At 38.2% G+C, this 1546-nt stretch overlaps 1 protein-coding gene across 1 annotated transcript; it reads left to right on the plus strand.

The window, feature by feature from the left end:
• Positions 1–496: 496 nt before the first annotated feature.
• SARC_11052 (hypothetical protein) lies at positions 497–857 on the plus strand (the record flags this gene model as incomplete). The annotated part of the gene is made up of 1 exon (XM_014294878.1): positions 497–857. A coding segment is annotated over one exon (361 nt), but the record flags the coding sequence as incomplete, so codon positions are not given.
• Between the last annotated feature and the right edge of the window lie 689 nt (positions 858–1546).

A 1546-nucleotide genomic window follows, 5' to 3' on the forward strand; every position in this document is an offset into this window, starting at 1 on the left:
TATTATTATTATTATTATTATATATATATATATATATATATGTGTGTGTATGTATCTACGTATGTATATATATATATATATATAAGTGTGTATGTATGTATATATATATATATATATTTTTTTCTAACGAACACACTATGCAGACTATTTTGATTGATTAGTAATATTATTGACTTTTCCATCATTATCCATTCCCTGTCCCAGATCTGTGAGACCGACCTGTCCTATTCATTCCTGGACATCGGGCCGTTATCTAAGGTACTATATTTCTTCTGTTTTGTCACCTGCGGTCAGTCTGTACACTGACACATCACTGGCATGTACCAAGGTTATGATAATCCAGTCCAGATACATTCCAGCTGCGTCCAGAATTTCGATTTGGCTTGCACATGAACCGTAGGCAGACTGACCGCATCTCAAAACGAAATCTTGCTTATTTGTTGTACACGGGCAAATCTTTTCGGAACCGAGAAATTGGATTCGTTCATGTTTTAGAATGTTTTTTTCTTTTAATATAGTGCTCTACTTCGCCTTCAAATGTAAAATCTCAATCGAGATACACTACTCATTTAGCATCAACAATTTTGCATATGCTCCCTTTACTGAGACGCCCCTATTCTGTGGCACTTTGTTACAACACAAACAGGGGCATATTTTGGTTATCCCGAAATATTGTGGGGAAAGGCTGCACGATATTCCAGACAATTATCTGGCCGATTTGCTACCAGTTGCCAAGCGCGTGGCCGTTGCGTCTGGGGTGACTGACTACAACATTTTACAGAATAATGGCGCGATTGCCCATCAAGTTGTCAAACATGTTCATGTTCACATGATCCCGAAACCAAATGACACCGAAGGTATTTATGTGTTATATCTGATTCTCATTCGGATTTGAGTTGAATTGTGGGAACTTGCGTAGGCGATTGCCAAGGTCTATTCTAGCTTGTGAGTATCTTTTATGTATATATATATGTGTGTGTGTGTGTGTGCATTTATTTATTGGTGGGTGGGGGGGAAGGGAGGCGGCTAGTGAGTGGTGGACACTTATCAGCGCCCAAATGAATGTATCAGTTCATGTACGTATAATTGATCAAATCCACCGGACTCGACTTACTAACAGGTTTGGGCGTGGGCTGGAAGCCACTCGAATTTCCAATGGAAGAACTGAAGGAGTTTGCAGAATCAATCAGAGCCAAACTCTAAGTAGCTCATGCACCAGCAGGAATACAGTCCAAGCAAACGGGTGCAAACCACTTCGAAAGGAAATAGGTAGACAAAGGGATCAATGAATTACAAGCTACAATGCTTCATTTTTATATTTGACTATTTGATTACCTCCGCAAAGTATGCAGGTGTACATATAATACGTTGATATAACTGTTGGGGTAGAAGTGTATACAATGACACAGAACTATGTACATACATAAAGGAAATGTTTTATCATCAAAGAAAATATAATATATATCATGAGCGTAACGATATTTAGGTCGAATGTTTAATTTGCAGACGACTATGATCGAAAACAAAGAAGTACTTGTATGTACAT

This window comes from Sphaeroforma arctica (genome assembly GCF_001186125.1).
Source record: "Sphaeroforma arctica JP610 unplaced genomic scaffold supercont1.1506, whole genome shotgun sequence".
NCBI classification, from domain to species: Eukaryota; class Ichthyosporea; order Ichthyophonida; genus Sphaeroforma; species Sphaeroforma arctica.